The sequence below is a fragment of the Phascolarctos cinereus genome, unplaced genomic scaffold (assembly GCF_003287225.1).
Source record: "Phascolarctos cinereus isolate Bilbo 61053 unplaced genomic scaffold, phaCin_HiC Scaffold_2;HRSCAF=192, whole genome shotgun sequence".
In the NCBI taxonomy this organism is placed as follows: domain Eukaryota; kingdom Metazoa; phylum Chordata; class Mammalia; order Diprotodontia; family Phascolarctidae; genus Phascolarctos; species Phascolarctos cinereus.
In genome coordinates, this window is record NW_027555625.1 from 274,097,270 (window position 1) to 274,116,618 (window position 19,349).

Sequence of the window (19,349 nt, forward strand, 5' to 3'; positions counted from 1 at the left end):
TTTGAGGCTATCTAGTCCAAATGCCTCTTTTTACAGATGGGAAAACTGAGGTGCAGGGCAAAGTGACTAGCCCACACTCAATATCAGCAAGCAGGAGCATTAGCTGAGACTCAAAACTGGGTCCTCTGATGGAATCTGAGGAGAATGGATCTAGACTTTTTTTTTTCTCCTCTTCCCCAGCCCTGTGTGAGACAACAGGATATTTGCTGAAACAAAGAACAATGGGGAGGTAGCCCTAGGGAGTGGAAGGAAACCTAGCTTAGAGATCAGGAGTTGGCAGTCCTGGCTCTGCCACAGACAGGCTGTGTTACACTGGGTAGGCTCCTTTCCCTTTCTGGGCCTCTGTTTTCTCATACATAAAACGAAGATTGCTAAGGTCTCTTAAGCTCTGACATTCTAGGATTCATTTTCTTTTCTTTTCTTTTCTTTTCTTTTCTTTTCTTTTCTTTTCTTTTCTTTTCTTTTCTTTTCTTTTCTTTTCTTTTCTTTTCTTTTCTTTTCTTTTCTTGTTTGCTGAAAGTCCTCTCCCATGCACCATCTGGTGGTTAGATGCCACAATAATGCCACCACAGGCCTCCAGAGTAGACAGAACCCTCTTCTGTTCTTGGGGAGTGGCTGAGCTCGCTAGCTGGCAGGCAACACTGAACAATGCGCTTGTTTGGGGCTTTTGGGTGTGGAATGTTTGGGTTCTCCCTTCTGTCTTATCTCCTTTATGTCTGACCTTCTCCCCGCGGCCACTCCAAAAGAGGTGCCAGACTGGAGTTCCCAACACAGGCTGGGAATTAGGTAGGTGGGTACCTGTCCTTGAATGAATGAGTCAATTGAAATGTTTGGATTTGGAGTCAGGGCCCTGGAAAGCAATCTGAGCCTCCTTAGCACTCAGCCCCATTTAACCTTTTCATGGTTTTGAGGAATACTTTAAATATTTTTATTTTATGAATTCTTAAAAAAATTATAACTTTTACAAATTTTTAAGTATATACATATATATATATATATATATATATATATGTATCAGCTAGGGGCTTAGAACAAAATGACATCACACAAAAGTATATGCAAACTATAAAGTGCTATGTAAGTATGAGCTATTAAATAATAAAGAATAAGAAATCATGATATAGCAGAAAGAACACTGGACTTGAAGCCAGAATACCTAGAGCTGAATACAAGCTCAGACACATCCCTATTGTGTGACTATGGACAATTCACTTACTCTTTGTGAGACTCAGTTTCCTCATCATAAAATGATTATAATAATATTCACACTACCCTCCACATAAAGCTGTAGTGAAGAAAACAATCTGAACAAAATCATGGAAACTGAGAAAATGGAGTTCCATCTGTACCTGATAAGTGGTCATCTAACCTTGGCCTAAAGGCATCCAGTGAGTAGAAACTCACTATTTTACATGGCAACTAAGCCTTTAGTGCTTAAAGCACGTAAGAAATATAGGGCATTGAAATTTTTATTTTTATAACAAAGTCACCTTTAATAGGGCTTTCTACTTTCGGAAGTTCTTTCTCATGCATCATTTCCTTTGATAACCACCCACAGCACTGGGTGGAGTTGAGCATTTAGGGGATATGTCTATTTGACACTGTGAGGTAACTGAAGCCCAAAAAAGTTGACTTGCCCAGGGTCACACAGCAAGCCATTGACAAAGCCAGAACTAGAATCTAGGTCTCCTGTCATCAGAATTCAATTCATTAGAATATGAGCTCCTGGAAAGCAGAGATTAATTTTTTTCTATTTGTATTCTTAGCTTAGTACAGTATTTTGCACATAATAAGTGCTTAATGCTTTGCTCATTCACTTCAACAAACATCTAATTTTTTTCCCCTAGGCAATGGGGTTAAGTGACTTGCTCAGGGTCACACAGCTAGTAAGTGTCTGAGGCAGGATTTGAATTCAGGTCCTCCTGATTTGGGGTCCAGTGCTCTATCCAACACCTAGCTGCCCCAACAAACATCTATTAAGAGCTGATTAATAATCAAGGCATGGTAACACTGAGACAGGAAGGCAACATAAGTCTTAAACCCTGGGCTAGTGCTTCTTTCGCCCTTAGTTTATTGCAATGGTCATGCTGACTCCACTTGGGCATGGTCCTGGTGCTCTGCAAATGACAGAGGTATTGTATGGGAGGAAGTGAGTCTAATTCACTGAGGAGGACAGTTGTTCTGCAGCTGTTAATCCCCCTGAGGTTGCTCTGTCCTTGGTGGGTCACAGGGGTGGGCATACTCTGGGCAGAGAATGGGCCTTTCACTAGCAGAGAACAGCCAGGGATAGATTCTAGACTGAAGAGAGATCACAGTTCTTTGGCCCCTATAACTACTACATATCAAAGGTTATACATCAATTCTGAATATGTCAACTTGAATTTTTTTTTTTTTTAATATCGAAGTCCAATCTTGTCCTGGTCCTGCTCTGGGCAACTGTAGCTGATGTATGATGGAGGAGAAAGCCCTCTGTTGCCAGCAGACTAGCATGTAAGTTGACTCTAATTTGGGGGAAGTTTTTTTTTTTTAATGTTCAATAGTTGATTTACAATTTGTGCTATCCAGCAGCTGCTATTTCCAGGACTGTGTTCCCTCTCCTTCCCCCAGGGTAGTTTGGGCTTGAGGAACTGTGTGGTATAGATTCCTGGCTCGCAGGCAGAACCTGCTTATGATTAATGTTACTGATACCACATATCATGGGTACCTCAAGGCTGGGGGCTCGGGAAGGGCTCACAGCCTAGAGCAAATCCCTCTTGCAACACAAGATGGGAAGGAGAAAGCACCCAAGAGAGAGGGAGGGTTTTGCGTGTCAGTCAGTATGGAAGAATGAAACCCCAGGAGATGGGATGTGAGGAAAGACTAGGGGTCCTTGTGGAATGTTATCAGGGGCTCTGAGTACGGGTCCGAGTCTTCTTTGGCTAGCCAAATGGCTTCTGTAATGACATTTCCAGAAAGGTAGCCACTCTGGATCCCAGAAGCAAGGGGATTCTCTAGGAACATGACTGTGGCCACTGTCAATCCCAGGGGAAACTATGAAGCCCACTTCTTGTGCTTTCTACTGCTTATTGGGGCAAGGCTGGGGTCTAAAACATGAACTCAATGGTCTTGTGGAGACAGCAGCACCAGGCTTGGATTAGAAGGCCTGGGTCCACCTCCTGCCTCTCTCACTAACTCAATATGTAACTTCAGACATGTCATTTTCTCTCTTGCTCTGAAGTGAGAGAGGTGGACCAAATGTCTTTTGAGCCTCTTCTAGCACTGATATTTTATGTTTATGTTCTAATATTGCTTCCACCCTGTAAAATTTTGTGTTCTAGGGACTCTCCCAGTTCTGTCTGTGAGTCTATGATTTGAATTCCCTCCTTATGTTTCCAGATCAACCTATAGGATGCTGGATTTGGTGGAGGGCAAGGTGTTTGAACATCTTCTAGACACGACCCCTCAGGTATTACAAACTCAAATTAAAGACTTTCCTTGGATGAAATAAATTTCAGGAAGGCTTGTATGGACTGATGCTGAGTGAAGTGAGCAGAACCAGGTGAACATTGTACACAGTAATAGCCACGCTGTGTGCAATGACCAACTTTGATAGACTTAGCCCTTTTCAGCAATGCAACAGTCTAAGACATCTCTAAAACTCTCATGATGGAAAATGCTATCCACATCCGGAAAAAGAACTATGGAGTTTGAATGCAGAGCGAAGCATACCATTTGCTATTTTTTTTCTTCTGTTTGTTTTGTTTCCTCTTACTTATGGTTCCTCCTATTGATTCTAATTCTTCCTTACAACATGACTAATGTGAAAATATGTTTAATAAGAATGTATATGTAGAGTTTATATCAGATTGCACCCTGTCTTGGGGAGGGAGGCGGGGAGAGAGGGGAAGAAAAATTTAAAACTCAAAAGCATATGGAAGTGATTGTTGAAAACTAAAAATAAATTAATAAAAAAATAAATAAATTTCAGAGAATCAGATGTTTTGATTAGAACAGATGCAGTGAAAAGACCTTTAGGGTGTGAGTGTGGTACAACACTGAAACCATGAATTCTCTTCTGACATGCAGCAGATCAAGATGTGCAGAAGTGGAGGGGGGGGTGTATATTACAAGAAACACCCTCTAGTGGCTCCAGGCCAATTCACTCTCCATGTCTAGGACACACCAGAGCCCTCCAGAGGGGGCTATGCAGCTGCCCAGCACAATATTGTTAACAGAGGTGCCATTAAAGAGGGGCAATCTATAAGCTCCTTTTTCTATGGAGATACTGTCTGCACATTATGGGCCCCAAAGTCAAGAAAAGGACCAGGATCTGGTACCCACAATTCTGCCACTGGCAATGGGCTCTGGGCAAGGAGTCTCCAGATATAGATATCCGGTGGTACCTCCATGGGCCTATTGGGTAGTGACTTGAAGAGCCCATCTTGTGAGAGTCAAAGTTTTGGGCTCCTGCTCTATTAATGTCTGGGTCTACAGATCTGGCATTCTTGGCCTCACTGAAGTATCACAATGAAGTATTATCACTGTCAGGATATACTATATCCTTGGACAATGATGAGTGGGTAAAGTTGGGAGGAAGACAGATCAAAAAGCATTTATTAAGACCCTACTATGTGTCAAGTACTGTGTTCAGCTTAGCTCACTTCCAAGTGATTTGGATTAGTGTTGGTGGTATATACCTGGCTTTTAGGATTTCAATTTGAATGCATGTATGTTGCCTCAAGTAAATTACCAGGCCCCAAAGCTCCTGTGGTACACTGATAAGCTTTTTGGGAACTCTGACAGCAGAAGTTAATCTTATAGTCATTAGCTCTCATGAGTTAATACCGGGGGTCTGAGACCTCCAGTCCAAAGGGTGGATCTCTGGTCCTTACCTTAATTTCATCCAGCCTGTGAAGTATGAAAAGGAGGTACCCATTTATGGCCAACATTGCAAAAATGTAACACGATCTATAAAATAAGATTAGGTGATCTCTCTGGTTGTTTCTGGTTCTAAATCTATGATATTAAGGATTCTGTGATTTTAAAAGTTTTTTTTTAAGTCTTTAGTGATGACATCTTAAATAGCTCAGATGAGTGTATATGTGTTTCTTTGTCTCTGTTGCTCTTCTCTGTGTGTGTCTGTTTCTTCACTTTTCCTTTCCCCCTTCACCTAGTTGAGCATAATGTAGAAATGAAGTATGTATTTTAATTTCTCATCAGATTTATTGATTAGAATTTTATGGTCCCTAGCATTAAGTTTAAAAGTAGGTGATTACGGAGAGTTTCACATGTTCTTGAAAGCAAATAAAACACCTTAAAAAGGGTCTTTTTTTTTTCCTTACATGGTTCCTGCTTGCTAGGGGTCCTCAATAGAAATGGACTTGCTGAGCTAGATGCCATATCTGGGTTAAGATGTACTCTGCACCATGTAGTGTTAACATGACCTCTGCCTTTTGGGAAATTCCATTTTAAAATTCCTTTCTTATCCCTCCCCAACCCCTTCTCTGTCTGTCTTGGCCCTCTTCCCCCTTCAGAGGTTGAGCCCTTCTCCATTCCCATCTGGCTTCTCCAACATCTTACAGCTGATAGGACTCTTGCCCTGTGTCTCCCCACCCAAGTTATCCCTGCTCCAGTGGTCAGAGCTTCCCCCGATGGCCTGGGACACTCACTATTTGGCAGAGTCGTTAAGCTGATATTCTCGGGAACGGTTGAAACATTCCTGTATTCCGGAGTCTGCCCAGAGTCTCATCATGGCGGAGAGTAGCTCCGGAGAGAAGGGCTCCGTGTCTTCCATTCGACTTACCACATCACACACCATCTTGGCATCAGCCTGTGAGGAGAGGAAACAAAGCTGGGGTGTGAGGCCAGAGTAGGGAGACACTCAGATAAGCAAAAAAATACTGCCCACTGTCCTCCAATCTGCTTCCTTATGGTTCCAGATGGGGCAGCTAACAGGATGGCCATGGCAAAGTCTACACTGATTTCACTGACTGACTGAGACCAGGCCACTAGACAGGAGTCACAGAACCATATTCTACAAATGTTAGGCTCTCCCAATGAAAATGTTCACAATTCCTGCTTCCTAGAACACACGGAATCAGCCACTATATACAAGCCTTCATTATTTTCTAGGACACCAAGGCACTAAACTGGGGTGGCAACTTCACCCCAGACCAGAAACAGTTGAACTGTCCATTCTCTAGCCTGGCAATGGAGGATGTTTTGGTTTGTCAAACATCCTGGTTAGTCATGACTATAGCCACAAAATCTATAGCCAGACAGAAAGAACCATAGAGATCACAGAATGTAGGAACATAAATTTAGACTAGAGCTTAGAAATAATTTAGTAGTTGAGTTAAGCCTTATTAATTTTCAGATGAGGAAACTGAGGCACAGGAAGGGGAAGAGCTTTGTTCAAGGTTACATAGCTTATAATTAACAGAAGAAGGATGTTGAATGCAGGACCCCTGACTCCAAATTCAGTGCTCTTGCCACTGAGACACATGTATAGATCCTCAGACTTCAGAGACTACTATAAAAACATAACTAACTTTAAAACTAGACAGTAATTTGCCTCAGTTTCTTCATCTGTAAAATGAGCTGGAGAAGGAAATGGAAAACCACTCCAGTGTCTTTGCCAAGAAAACCCCAAATGGGGCCATGAAGAGCCAGACACAACCGAAAGATGACTGAACAGTGAATTCACCTATTTCACTTATTATTCACCCTTTTTACTACCTCTCTTTTAAAACCCTGTTTAAATGCTTCTTCTTCCAGGGAATTTTCTCTGATACTCTGGGTCAATAACAATCCTACCCATAAGGCTTTACCTAATAATTTATTTTGTTTCTAACTGATAAATCCATTTCACACATAAGTCATCACCTGTGATGTCACTGGTCCTCTTTGAGAATGAAGGACAAACAACAGCAACTGATGCACAATTTTCATATTATAACTATTTGTATTGCTACTGTATCCTCTTGCTAGACTAGAAGGATGGGAACTTCAGCTAAATTTTATACCTCCTGCAGTTAGATTCTCTGACTCTAAATCCCATACTTTCTACAACACCTGAATTGAATCTGTTTTCATAGAAACCATATGAGATTTGAATCAGAGGACTTAAGTTTGACTCTGCTATCCATGTTATCTCAGTTCCCAGTTTTCTTTCTGCACAATAAAAGGGGACACAACTTCTTAGTACTTGGATTTGGAGTTAATACTGGGTTTGAATCCTGGCTCTGTTACTTATTACCTGTGGGACCATAGACAAGTCATGTCCCCTCTCTGAACCTCAGTTTTCTCATCTGTAAAATGAAATCACTGGACTAAATAATATCAGAAGTCCTTTCCAGCCCTGAATCCTATGAAAGACTGATGCCTATGCCAAAGATACTGTGGGATTCAGAAGCAAAGTGTCATGGTCATTGTTTCAAAAAGCAATGATCCTTATGCTATCAATGAGTAGAAGAGTTATTTATTTGTTATTTTTCTATATTTTAAATTTTTATTGAAGTCTTTTTAAAAATATCTCTTTCATTTGTGAATACAGCCTTTCTTCTCCCTTATCCAGGTAGTTATCCATTATTACAAAAAATTAGAAACAGAGAAAAAGAAACAGCTCAGCAAAACTAAAAAGCACGTTTCTAGTATTTGACTGTGTATGCAATGCTCCACACCTATAGCCCCTCACCTCTGAAAAGAAGAAAGGGAGGACATTTTTTCATCTCTTCTTTAGAGTCAGATTTGGTCATTGTAATCCCATTAGTATTCTGGTTTTTGTTTGTTTGTTTTGTTTATTTTGTTGTTCTTTCCATTAACATTTTTGTAGTTATGTATATTGTTTAGTTAGCTCTGCCTATACTTTGCATCAGTTCACAAGAATCTTCCCATGAAAAGGAAGGATTGTTTCATAAAGATTTCTGGTAGTCATAATGCAAGAGAAACAAGCTTAGGCTATCCAGCCGGGATAGTGGAGGCAGTATTGGGGTCATGAGAACCAAGAACTGGAAGTCAAAAGACCTGGATTCAAATCCTGGATCCACTGACCACTCATCAATTATATGACCTTGGATAAGTCCTAGGCAAATGCTGGTTTGTTTTGATTGACCTCTCCAAGGCCATATTCCTGGTCTCCCTTTTTACCCTACTCTAACTTTCCTTGTCTGGACATCCAACTCTTAATTTCCCTGTTCTTTAAGTGTGAGGAAAAGGCAGCATGGAGCCATAGACACAACATGGCACAGTAGGAAAAAAACTCAAAAAAACCCCCCAATACACCCAAACGTTGTGTTTAGGGTCAGAAGAGCTGGATAAAAAGCCTGGTTCTGCCATTTATAAGCTGTGTGACCTTGGGCAAGTCAATTCCCTTTTTTGCATCTTAGCTGACTCATCTGTAAAATGAAGGGGTTGAACAGATGGAACCAGAGTAAGGATTTGAAGCCAGGTCCTCTGTCTCCAAATACGGTGTTCTTTTCACCACAACATGATTACCACAGAGTGGGTTCATCTTTCACCGAAAGTTTTTTTTCGAATGAGATGAATAAAATACCAGCTAGCCAGATACTCACTGAGACTCAGAGACCAGGCTGGACACCCAGACACTAAGGGGACCTGGGCTGTATCCAGTCACTAGGGAACTTGAGTACTCAGGTTAGAGCAGGACCAGAAACACAATTTGATCAATCAGGTAGGCAGGCAGCAAGCATTTATTAAGTGTTTACTATGTACCATGTACTATACTAAACACTGGGATACAAAGAAAAATAAAATAAAATAAAATAACCCCACAATCCCTGTTCTTGAGGAGTATACATTGCAGGAAGGGAAGGGGAGCAGACAACATGTAAATAACTAGGTGCATACAAGATATACACAGAGTAGACTGAATGAAGGAAGCCTGAAAGGGGAAGGCATAAGCAGCTGAGGAGAATCAGGAAAGGTCTCCTGCAGAAGGTAGAGTGTAACCAGCCATGAAGAAAGCCAGTAAACAGAAGGCAGAAGAGAGGAGCAGGGCATTTTGGACATGAGGGGCAGTCAGTGCAAATGCCAGATTATTGTGTTTGAGGAAACAGATCAGTGGTCTCTGGATCAGAGTGTGTGTGTGTGTGTGTGTGTGTGTGTGTGTGTGTGTGTGTGTGTGTGTATGTGTGTGTATGCATGCGCATGTGGGTAAGGTGTAAAAAGAATGGAAATGCCAAGCAGAGGACTTTATATTTGATCCTGGAGGTTACTGGGGGCTGCTAGAGGTCCTTGAGTAGGGGTGTGATGTGGTTAGACTTGTGCTTTAGAAAAATCATCTTGGCAGGTGAGGGGAGAATCAATAGGACCAGGGAAGAGACTGGAGGAAGGGAGACCAATTAGAAGGCTATTGTAATAATTCAGATGAGACGTGATGAAGGTGTGAGTGGAGAGAAGGAAATTGACTCGAGAGATGTAAAGGTAGAAACAATAAGATTTGGCAGTGGATTGAATATGTAGAGTGAATGAGAATAAGGAGTCGAGGATGACCCTTAGGCTGTAGGCCTGGGTGACTGAGAGGGTGGTGGTATTCTCAACAGGGATAGAAAATTCAGAAATAAGGGAGGTTTGGGGGAAAGGATGATGAATTCTGCTTTAGACATATTAAGTTTAAGAAGCCTAACAGAAATCTATTTTGAGATATCCAAGTGGCAGCTGGAGATATGTGACTATAGCTCAAGAGAAAGACTAGGGCTGGATATATTGATCTGGTAATCAGCTGTCTAGAGATGAATATTGAACCCATGGGAGCTGATCAGATCACCATGCAAGATAGAAGAGGAACAGAATGGAAGTTGGCCCAGGACAGAATTTTGAGGCCCAGCCACAGTAAAAGGACAAAAAGCAATGAATGGAGAAAGAAGGTTAAGACAGATAGGAGGAGAACCAGGAAATTGGTGTCATGAAAACCTAGAGAGGAGCAAGGATCCAGAAGGAGAAGGTGATTAATTACGTGAAATCCTGCAGAGAGGTCAAGAAGGATAAGCACTGAGGAAAACTCATTAGGTTCCGCAGTTAAGCGATCACTGGTAACTTTGGAGAGAGCAGTTTCAGGTGAATGATATGCAAGGGTTTAGAGGAAAGTGGAGAAAGAGGCAGTAGAGGCATTAAGTGTAGAGGTGAGAATTCAGTGAGAAATTTAGCGAGAAAGTCAAGGAGTTTAGCAATGAAGGGGAGGAGATTACAGGATAATAGGTAGTAGGACAGTAGGATTAAGTGAGGTCTTTTTTAACTTGATGAAGATATGAGCATATTTGTGGGCAGCAGAGAAGAAGGCAGTTGATAGGGAGAGACTGAAGATGAGAAAGAGTATGGACAGTGGGAACAATTTGCTGGAGAGCTGCTAAGAGATCAAGAGTTTGTACAGAATTGGCCTTGTCAGGGACAAGGGCCACCTCTTCATCTGAGGCCCAGGGAGAGGAGGATAGAATGAAGACATCTTCTTCCATTTTCCTCTAAGTGATGTGAAATGGAGAGGAGGGGAGAAGAGAGAGCTCTTACAGATTGGTCTTTTGGGGGGTATTTGTGTGTGTGTGAAATATGAGGTGAGGGCTGAGAAGGTGGTGGGGAAGGAGTGCTGCGGGAGGCTTGAGGAGAGATTAGGTCTGGGAATACTGTAGAACAGTGAATCATTAGGGAGACACAGAATGTTTGCCTTGCTGCAGTGAAAGCCTCATTAAGATTAGATAATACACTTTTGTAATGGGGCCAGCCAATTTGATGGCCAAAGGTGAACAATTACCACAGGCCAGTTTGATTTTCTTCCTTTATATCCCTCCTGCCAAGGGCTAGGATTGATTGGTCAGAGCTTCTAGGGCAAGGATGACTCTGCAAGGGAGAGGCCGAACCATGAAAGTCACAAGGATGAGAGGACAGAGAGCTAGGCGGGCCACGACACTGACTTCATGATATGAATATTTTTTCCTTGAAAGTCAGGCTCGGGTGTCACTTCCCTATGAAGCCTTCACTGACTCCTGCCCTGTTCTTCCCAACTCCCCATCCCCATTCCCTCTGCTGAAAGTCTTCTCTTTCTCTTCAATGTTCTTAAAGAATTTTATCTAGATTTCCTCCTTCAACCTTATCCCATTCTGCCTTGTGTGTGAAGGAATTAAAACAGCAAATGGTAGTGGGAAGTGGGTGAACTAAATGGAACTGAGTTCAAATGGTTTACATATGAGATCTCCCTCCCCCCATTAAAAGTAAATGTTCTTCGGGAAGGGACCCATCTTAGTCATCTTTGTATCTGCTCCCAGCACCTAGCACAGTGTTCTGAGGAGACCAGAAACTCACCAAGGCCTGAAGTGAACTGACTATTAACCCTACAGAAGAGAGGGAACCATTCCACTCATTAATTATTTCTCAATGACAAGACAACACAGCTCCAAAACCAACCCTGCTATTAAGTGGATGCCATGTCCAGAGTAGAGAAGCAGGTGGGAGGAAGCCAAAGACTAAGTAAGGGTTTCCTTGGGCTTCTTCCTTTCAGAGCAAAGGAAGGGATGAATGATGAGGCCCACACCTGGATGGTCTACAGCTCACAAAGGACCCTGCATGAAAGGTAAGTGGGCTGTGAAGTTCCAAGAAACTAACTGCCTGCCAGGTAGTGATTTGACCTTCAGAGTCTTGCACTGAATCCTGCAGATGGGAAATGCCACCTCAACTACTCATCACGGCCACTCCTGTTCTTCCCCTCTTATGCTTTCAACTAGATTAGTGGAATCTGGGGATGTCAGCTTGGGAAGAAAGGACTTTTGAGCTCACTCAGCCCAATCTGGTCATAAAACAAGTGAAGAAACTGAGACCCAGAGAAGGAAAGTGATTTGTCCAATGCTCCACAGCTATTTGGTGGCAGAACCAGGACTAGAACCCAGGTCTGACTTCTATTCAAGTGTTTATTCTGTAATACAATGCTACTAGTGACTAAGTCATGACTAAACTTTAGTCATTACAACAGTCAGTAGACAAGAGTACTGTCCCAGCTCATCAGTTTTCCTCTTCCCTTACCTCAGCCTCCAAATCATTGAATGTCAGAGCTGGAAAGTACTTTGGAAACCAGAGTCCATCCCTCTTCCCTCTTTAAAGAAGGAAAAGGTGAGGAAAAGATGAGGAAAGTGAGGCCAAGGTACAATTAATCAACAAGCATTTATTAGGTACCTACTGTGTGTCAGGCACCATGTATTTGTATTGTTTCGTATTAGTTCTCTTCATATTTATTCTGTGTATATATATATATATATATATGTGTGTGTATATATAATATATATGATATATATGTATATGTATAAATATGTAGAATATAAATGTCCACAGAACAAATTCTACAGAATATATATGTATACACAATAATTCCTACAGAATACATATATATTCTGCATATATATGTATATATAAAGAATATAATGAGAACTAACACAAATAAATACAAAGTGGTATGCATCTACATATATACACACAGAACAAATATACAGAGAACTGCCTTCACTTGCCTAAGAGAGGAGCTCCTATTGTACTGAGGGCATTGGGAACTGGGGCAGTGTTTAGCTCCTTTCTTTTCATAACTGAAGGGGGCTGGGGGAGCCACTGGCCTTGACTGGCAGAGCTTTTGCTCTCACTCTGGGATGTTTGAGGAGCTTCTAACAATGCTGGGAAACTGTCCTTGAAAACTGAAATTCTGCACTCAACTTGGGCACAGATGCCCACAGTTCCCAGTTTACAGCTGCCCCAGGAGCGTCGCTGAGCTCTGCACTCGGCCTGTATCAGTCCAGTTGGAAGACACAGTTACTGCAGTTATTCATTAACGCAGTTTGTTCCCTTCCACTTGCTCAGGTTTATCTGTCTCAGCTCAGATGGCTGGGAGGAGCTCCTGGCCAATAGCTTGGCTCTGGAGGCTGCTGAGTCAATGTTCTGGGCCCCAGGGGAGCTGAAGCTGCCTGTGGCTTCTCTGTCACACTCTGTGCTGTGGAAGCAATTCCCTGTTGGCTCTGAATGTGTCCTGGGATTCCTCCTAGATTCAGGGTAGGATGGACTGAAAGGCAGACTTCTAGAGAGAAAGCTACCCTTACTTCCACCTGTCAAAAAAACTGTAGCTTTTCTTGGCTCTGAGAAGCATCTGATCTGAAAATGTTCATCTGAACACCTTATTCTAAGAGTGCTTGTCAGGTACTTGTCAGGGTGGGCAACCCAAAGGAGTGGAAAAACAGATGAAGATTCTGGAGAGATTGCTCAGGCTTCCAAATAGACCAGACATACACCAACATCCTGAATCCCCATGGGGGAAGAGGGGGATTCTTCTGAGCTCCTTAAATTTGGAGGCAACACACCCTACATTTTTTTTTTTTTGGTGAGGCAATTGGGGTTAAGTGACTTGCCCAGAGTCACACAGCTAGTAAGTGTTATGCGTCTGAAGCCAAATTTGAACTCAGGTCTTCCTGACTTCAGGGCTGGTACTCTATTCACTGTGCCACCTAGCTGCTCCAACACCCTACTTTCTTGTACTGTCTCTCTCGCTCTCATGAAAGTCAGAGTTTCAAGAGTTTCTCTAAGGTCTTCCAAGTTTGGCATTCTATTGAGTTCAAGATGCTCATTTACAGATAAGGAAACTAAGGCCCAAGAGAGTAGGGAATGATTTGTCTAAAGTTACATAGTAAATCAGGGGTGAATGGGGATGGGGGTGGGTGGCTGGGGATTAGAACTCATACCTCCTGACTTCTAGCCCAACATTTTTTCCACGCTTTCTGAACTTCTGATATTCAGAGTCTTAAGGGGGAGGCTAAACACGTATTTAAAAGACTTAAGAGTTCTTATACAATGAGGTACCCATGAGTAAAAAAATTATATAGGGCAAATGAAGCATAAGACACTGAGCAAAGGCAGTAGTGTGAATGTGTGTGTGTGTGTGTGTGTGTGTATCTGTGTGTGTGCATGTGCACGTGTGGATTGGATTTGAGCATATGGGGTAACTTGGAAACCTCCCTGAAGGAGATAAGGATTTTAAAGAAGGGGAGGGGCATGGATTGGTGAGGAAGAGGTCATTCTAGGGGACAAGAATGCCCTGTAGGCAGGCTCAGAAACAGGAAGGAGCAAGCTGTTTGTGGGGGGCTTGCCAATTTGTCTGGGTATTGCTGGAATGCCCCCCCCGAAGCCATTCTCCCTGCAGAGTGCCAGGTTGGGACTGTCCATGTGTGCATGCCAAGCTGAACCAACAATTAATAAAGGAAGGGGGATAGACTGTCTAGCCCATTCAGTTCCAGTGGTAGGATGCAGTCTCAAACTGAGGCTAATGCTATGGTTTCCGTTCCCTCTCAGCCTAGCAGGGGAGATTTCTCAATCCTGTTTGTGCCAACTCTCCCTTCCTTCAAAGCTCTGACTTTCTTAGCGGAGGCAGCACAGTTTGTGACTTCTGCTGTCTCCTGCCATCTGGGTTACATTAAATAGGAAAAAAAAATGTAAAAACATACACACAGGCACAGACAGACGTTATCAGGCCTGGCCCGCTGGGCTTTTACTTAATGAACACCATTATATTTCGGATGGACTAGAATTTCTCCACTAAAAATATACTCTGTGGCTCCCATAGCATTGTGGGAGAAGTGACACAGCAATAATTTGGTGGATTTTTGTATCATCCTTAACACACCCTTAAGATGGCAAAGAACATCCCTCCATTCCACTTATTCAAAGCCTATCTGTTCTTCGAGGCCTATCTCAAGCCAAATCTCTACTCCTTGACTACTGCAGATCATCATATTGACTTTTTCTCTCCTGTCCGCATCTACAAGCACTTAGTCTGAACCCTTCCCTACCCCAACCCCATCTCATTTGAGATTTGTAACATTATTTAACTGTTCTATTTAGGATCACAGGATTTAGAACTAGAAGGGACCTTAGACACCATCTAGACCAATCCTATCATTTTACAGAGGAAAAAACTGAGGCCCAGAGAGGTTAAAAGTTTTCCCCAGGGTCTCACAAATACTAAGAGGGCAAAGCCCTGGAATTCAAACCCAGGCTCTTTGACTTCAAACTCAGTGATTTTCTGATTTCATCACAATCTTCTTGAATTTAGTCATATATTAGGTATTGTCTAAATACTGGTTGAATAAAGTAAACCAAATTTAATCCAGGTTTGGTTAATTTTATAACTTTTTTTTCAAGGATACAAATCAGAAATTCTGAAGACCTTCCCTTGCCTCTGAGATTTCATAAAATCACACAATCTTACGGACTTCAGTGGCAAATTAATCTAATTCATACCTAGACAAGAATCCCCTCTACTCCATGCTTGAGGAGAGGTCAAAGAGTCATTGTTTGAAGGCGGAAGGAGAACTCATTATTGCCAAGATGGTCCCTTCTCAGTTTTGGGCAGCTCTAATCATTAGGAAGTTTTCCTTACATCAAGCTAAAGTTTACTATCATAACAACTTCAGCTCACTGCTCCTCTCCTTTGCATTCTGAGGCCAAGCAGAAAGTCTAGTCCCTTTCCCACACAACAGGCTTTCATATACTTGAAGTCAGCTACCATGTTTCTCCTGAATTTTCTTTTCTCCAGGCTTAAGCATCCCCAGTTCTTTCAACCTCTCCTGATATGGCATGGTCTCCAGTTGTTACAGTCCTGGTCACTCTCCTCTGTCTATTCTCCAATTCTCCTCTCAGACATCCAGATGTGGACACAATATTTCACATGTGCTTTTTTTTTTTTTTGCTTTTTGGTGAGGCAATCAGGGTTAAGTGACTTGTCCAGGGTCACACAGCTAGTAAGTGTCAAGCGTCTGAGGCCGGATTTGAACTCAGGTCCTCCTGACTCCAAGGCTGGAGCTCTATCCACTGTGCTACCTAGCATGTTGGGACATGTGCTTTTACCAGAGTAAAATTGCATGAACTTTTTTTGGCTCTTATATCATGCTATTTGTTCTCAGTGAATGGGCAGGCCACCAAAATCCCCAGATTATTTTCAGGCAAACTGTTATCTAACCTCATCTTGTACTTGTGAAGTTGATTTCTCAAACCCCAGTATAAGACTTCATATTTATTCCAGTTCAATTTTTTCTCTGTAGACTTATAATATTCTAGTCGCTTGAGATCTTTTTGGATCCTGCCACTTTCATCCAGTGTGTTAGCTGTCCATTTTCCTAGTTCTGTGACATCTGCCAATTTGATAAGCATTCCACTTATGCCTTTATGCAAGTCATTGATAAAAGTGTTGGAGTATGAGACCAGGCACAGATTCCTGGGACGCTCCTCTGTAGACCTTCTGCCTACTGACATCACTTATCCAGACCAACACTTAACCTTGGGAATCAGATTTGGTTTGGAGATATGGGTAACAGCTAAGGGATATAAACAAGTCCTACCCTCTGAGAGCAACTTGGGCCCAGAGCAGATATCCTCTGTGAGAGATATTTTCTATGACTAGATTAGTCAGAATAAATCATGGGGCTGGAATCCAATCCAGTACTCTCATTTTACAGGTTAAGAAACTAAGGCCAGGGAAGTTAAGTGACATGCCCCAGGTCACCCAGGTAGTGTCAGAGGTGGGGTTTAAATCTAGTTCCTCTGGCCCCAGAGCCAGAGCTCTTTCTACTGTACCACCTGTGAAAAGCTTGAGGATCAGGGACACCTTGAGGGTAGAAAAGACAGAAGGGAATCTGTTTGAGATCCTTCATCTCTAGAAAAAGTGGAATTGTCTGGGAATAGGTGGGGGTGGGGTATGCAGCCCCATAGACCATGAGGGCATGCACAGACAGCAGGAGCCTGGCATCATTGCATGGTCTTAGCTAACTGCTGCTCATGTATGATGATTTATAGGGCAAATGGCCTCCTGTTGAGAAGACATGTGGTGCTGGAACCTAGTAATTACTTTAGTGTGCAGAGCCCTATGCTGAGAGGTGGCTACTGAGACCCACTCCGCAATTAGTGTAACAGGCTTGTCAGCGCACAGTAGGAGGCTGAGCCGTGTCTGGGGGTTGGAGTGGGCTGCCTCTGAGAAGTCTTCATTATCTCTGCCCAGTCTGTCCCCAGCTCAAGGGCTGGGGCCTGTATTGCCAGGTGTTCCTGCATGATAATGAAGGAGACCGGCCTTCTGATCTCCGCCCTCTGTGGCCCTCCTGACCGCGTCCCACTCTCTTTTCTGCAGGCACCTGGTATTTCAGTGACAAGACAGCTCCACACCCAGGATCCCTTCTGCAGCCAAGTGGGGGATGCCAATTTGGGCAAGGCTTCCTGTTAGGGATGTCACTGCTTTTCCTGAGAGTGCCCAGCAGTCAGGGGAGCTACCAGTTTGACCAGCAGTCCCAACAGTCAAACACAGTGGAATGAGCAAGAGCCCAATGTTATAGAACACTAAATTGCATGCTGTTGGGGAGAGATACAGGATGGAAGGGAGCTTGGGTCAGCTTGCCCAACAGTATAATTTTACATATGAGGAAACTGAGGCCCAAAGAAAAGTAGTGGCCTCCCCAAGGTTCATTTCCTTTTTCTCCAAATGTAATGCCCTTTCCTTTGGTTACACGTTTGGTTCTTGCATTCATGTGATTCTATCAGAAACTGTTTTCTGGACTGAGTTACCCAAATAAAGGCACCACAACCAGGTAGTAAGTGGCAGAATATTGTTAATCTTTTTTTTTTAAAACACATACATGTAATTTTTTTTCCAATTAGACAAGAAGCTTCTTGAAGACAGGGACCATGTCTCTACTTTAGTATCACTCACTAAGCAGCCTGTAAGGGCTAAGTAAGTATTTGTTGAATTAGATGCAGCAGTTTAGGTGAGATCTGTGATCTACATACAGCTCGTGCTTCTGCTTTCCACGGGGGTATCAAGCAAGTCTTATGGTAGAAAGGGGAGTGGCCCTCCACTATCCCCACAGGCTGAGGATACACCTAATACCCCCCTAACTAACCTTAATAATCTGTGACCCTATTCTCTAGGATGGCCTCAGGAAGTATCAGGGGTTAGTGGGACATACTCTACATCTGGAGTCAGACAACCTGACCTTAAATCCTGGCTCATCTTGTGTTCTCAATGTTGGACTCATCCTAGACCCCACATATCTAATTCAGTTGCCAAGTCTTGCCAGTTTTACTTCCAAAATACCTCTTCCATTTGTCCCCTCCTCTCTGCTCAGAGGGATACTACCTTAATTCAGACCTTCATTGCCTTTGTCTCTGGTCTTTCCCCTCTCCAATCCATATTCTAAACAGTTGCCAAAGTGATACTCCTAAGGCACAGTCTGACTAGGCCTCTCCCTTGCTCCAAGGATCAAATACAACCCCCTTCATTTGCTATTTAAAGACTGTTACAACTTGGCTCTAACCCACCTTTCTAAGTTTATTACTTGTACTCTATGGTCCGGCCAAATTAGCCTTCTTGCTGTTCCTCATACACAGCATTCCACTTCTCATCTTGCTTTTTCAGACTGTTATTGATGCCTGGAATGCAAGCCCTTTTCATCTTCATCTTTAGAATCCCTGGCTTCTTTCAAGGCTCAACTCCTTTGGGAAGCCTTTCCTGACTGCCCCCATGCTACTGTCACCTCCCCCTGAAATTATCTGCCCTTGACTCCATATTTATTTTGTTTCTACTTATGTGTGTATATATTGTCTCCTTGATAGAATGTAAACTCCTTGAAAGCAGGGACTGTTTAGTTTTTATCCTTCTACCCCCAGTGCCTAGTGCAATACCTAGCAATACTATAGCAGGCACTCAATAAATGTTTAGTGATTGACTGAATATTTAATACCTGTGTGACAGGGCAAATCATTGAGCTTCTCTGGGGTTCAGTTTTCTCATTCGTAAAATGGGGATTTCTAATGCCCAACTCTACATTCTAGGAAAATCCTTGCATTTGTTTATATTTCCAACCAGTCTCACTTCTGTAGGGGAGAGGTGGGATAGAATTTCATATGTTCATCCCTACTGGGTAAAGTAGGACTTTCTTTGTCCTGGCAGTCACCCATCTGAGCCCTCCTGGTTGGAATATTCCATTGTCTGGTGAGTTAGTGTGCCTGTCTCCATCCTTTTCCTGGTTTTGTAGGCTTCAGTCCCTATTAGCTTATAAAGCCAAGTAAGAGCATCTTTTTCCTCCTGTCAGCTCATAGAGCAGAGTCATTTCCCAAATGCCCCAGAAAAAAAAATCTGGCCATGAGGTAGCCTTTCTAGGGAAAACAGGCCATTCTGGTTTCCTCTAATATAAGAGTGGGGAGGGGTACAGTGTATCCCTAACATCTAAAAGACTAATTTGCTCTTAGGTTGCATTGAATATCTGGTGTCCAGAACATGGGAGAACAAATGGATGAAGACTGTGTATTGTCCAGACTATTATGTAGACTTGAATAGGCAGCCCACTGAT

At 42.7% G+C, this 19,349-nt stretch overlaps 1 protein-coding gene across 3 annotated transcripts in view; it reads right to left on the minus strand.

The window, feature by feature from the left end:
* Window positions 1-19,349, minus strand: part of GNAO1 (G protein subunit alpha o1) — a 253,740-nt gene that overhangs the window by 46,042 nt on the left and 188,349 nt on the right. For all 3 annotated transcript variants that reach the window (XM_020965568.2, XM_020965565.2, XM_020965567.2), the window contains exon 4: window positions 5,649-5,809. In XM_020965568.2, the coding sequence (XP_020821227.1) occupies window positions 5,649-5,809 (161 nt within the window). The remainder of the gene's footprint in view (window positions 1-5,648; window positions 5,810-19,349) is intronic.